This window comes from Fulmarus glacialis, unplaced genomic scaffold, assembly GCF_000690835.1.
Source record: "Fulmarus glacialis isolate BGI_N327 unplaced genomic scaffold, ASM69083v1 scaffold37721, whole genome shotgun sequence".
In the NCBI taxonomy this organism is placed as follows: domain Eukaryota; kingdom Metazoa; phylum Chordata; class Aves; order Procellariiformes; family Procellariidae; genus Fulmarus; species Fulmarus glacialis.
In genome coordinates, this window is record NW_009191672.1 from 5,959 (window position 1) to 8,459 (window position 2,501).

Genomic DNA, 2,501 nt, shown 5'->3' on the forward strand with positions numbered 1-2,501 from the left:
ACTGTTGATGCCACCACTACATGTAAATGTAGCACTTCTGATACACTATTATCAGAGCCATCTGTGTGTGGCTGGTCTTTATTTGCTAGGTCAACCTGAATTTCAATTGCATGCTCTTCAGAAAGAGTGCTATGCTGGCATGAAGAAATCATCTTTTACCAGCAAGAAGTTAGAAAAGAAGCTCTGAAAATACACCGTATGAATTCAGAACTGTGAGTATACATCACTGCAGAGAATGGGTAAAGTCACAAGTCTGCTAACTTACGGTAAGGGGAAGTTGGGGATGTGAAATAACTGTGTAAGTGGTTAAGAACAGATTCTTCCAGTGCCATAAGCAATCCTTTTGGATCCTATTCAGATCAGATGAACTTGCACTTTGATCACTATTTGGCTTGGTCTTAATATATTAAAAGAGTAAAACTTTCACATATGTGTTACCCATGCTGAACTTCAGAATTAGCAGATTCTTCTTAAAAACTCTGCAAAACCATTAAGCTTAAAATGGTAAACATATTTTCGTTTTTGATTAAGGGAAAAAATAAAGGGGAGGGGGAGAGAGAATTAACTTTGTGAGACAGGCCAGAATATTTTTAGTTTGAAGCAGCAGTTCAAGTATGTGCATTTTCTTAGGGAGCTAGGGAAATTAAGTGTCCAAATGATTGCACAATTGATGCCTGTTAAAGATTCAAAAGGAACAATGCAGAAGTGTAACTGAGCTGTCCAAGTGAATTTTTGTCTTTAAAATACGGCATTTCCTGGAAAAAACATTTGGCAACATCAGACCTTACCGTTCAAATTTTGCATGACCCCATCACAATAGCTGGCAAGCAAATCCTTTCAAGAACTTTGGTGGGGCTAAACAAGGCTAACAAAGCAAAAGAGAAGGAATAGAAGAGCCCATTGAAACAGAAAATAGGTACCAGTTCTTTAAGGTAAACAACTGACTCTCCAGCAAGCTAGAATGTCTTCTACCCAACAGCATACATGGTAACTGGCTATCTCCTAGAATAATTTAACATATTAAAGTTGATTGACAATACACTTACACCTTAGTTGACAAACAAAGCTTGGAACACATTAAGCGAATCATTGTTAGTAGTCAAACCAAACTAACAAATGCACGTTAGCAACAAGCTCCTCTGACACCTGCCATTTCCTTTCAGGAAAGGCTTAATTAAAAATGAAGTCTGTATGATTCAAACTATTCTTACGTTGCAATTTCCTTCTTTGCTCCCAATAGCACAGATGTTAATACTTCCTTCTGCTGCCTTTGTGATTTTATTCTCCACTTTCGCTAATGCACTTAAGGCAAAAATAGAGTCACTCTGTAGGGTTTATCATGTGCTGCCATTTTGCCCAAATTTACCTGAACACCAAGACAAAGAACTGTCTTTCCACAGTACAGCTACATCTCCTCTTTTTTCCTAAAACACGACAGACCTTTCCCTGCCACCCATCCCAGCTTCCCCTCCTGCCTCACAAAAGCATCAGCTGTAAACAGATCACTTTCAGTGCTAAATTACATGTAACCAGCATCTAAAAATAACGTGTGACCCAGAAATGATTCCAAGGGAATCTCTTGTCATCTATCCATTCCTGAAGACATTAAATCATATACACCAAAGGTCTCATTTTAGGAGAGGAGTCACATGAACTAACATACCTTTAGCATGTAGTAGAAAGGGAACCAGGACAGAAAGATATCAGAGAAAAATTCCACTATGCTGAAAATGCCATACACAACCCAGTAAGTCAGCCACTGTGTGTCATCATCTTTGTTGGGACTTTCAATGGCCTTGATTCTGTAAGGAAAACAAAACAAGTGAGCAGATCAGTAGCATCAGTCTCATAATGGTGAAGTTTTTATGACTCAGATTTGTTGTTACATGTGAGTCCTCGTAACTTCATTACTCTATATGCTCTACAGAAGAGAACTAACATAAAGAACTATCATTCAGACAATGTGCCCAAGATCTTTGAACAGCAAAGCTTTTCCATACATGTCAGACTTCAACAATACAAGATACTCAAGCTATTCCTAGCTCTGTGATAACAAAAACACCAAACAAAAACCGTGAGCGTTCCGACCTTGTTCATGAGACAGTTCATGGGACAGGGAAGAGAGGGGATAATCTTTGGCCAGTTCCAGTTCTGGATGCATTGTGGTAATCCTGACCAGAAGACTATTGTACATCGAAGCATGAGTGATCTATGTAACAGTTAACCAGAGTGAGCCCAGGCCTGTGCTGCACATACAGCCTGGCTTTCAGGCCTGTGCTCTGCTGCACAAATTCCCTGGTCACAGGATAAACTCAGCCACCTCACTGAAACAGAGGATCCCACAGGCTCTGGGTACCGGTGATTACACCACCTGCGTGGCCTTGCCTGTATCTAACAGTGAACATCCTCCTTCTTTGACAGTAGGAACGATGAAGAGTTCTTGTCTTGAAAGAAAAAACCTACAATAGCTTAAATTATCAAAATGGGGTAACCTTGTCTAC

General features: G+C 39.8%; 1 protein-coding gene across 1 annotated transcript in view; it reads right to left on the bottom strand.

Annotated features, from left to right (window-relative positions):
• REEP5 (receptor accessory protein 5) overlaps positions 1-1,802 on the bottom strand; it is a gene marked incomplete at its 5' end in the record, with an annotated part of 6,405 nt that extends 4,603 nt beyond the window's left edge. Inside the window, one exon of the mRNA XM_009586782.1 lies at positions 1,664-1,802. Coding sequence (XP_009585077.1) covers positions 1,664-1,802 — 139 coding nt within the window. The remainder of the gene's footprint in view (positions 1-1,663) is intronic.
• Positions 1,803-2,501: the final 699 nt, after the last annotated feature.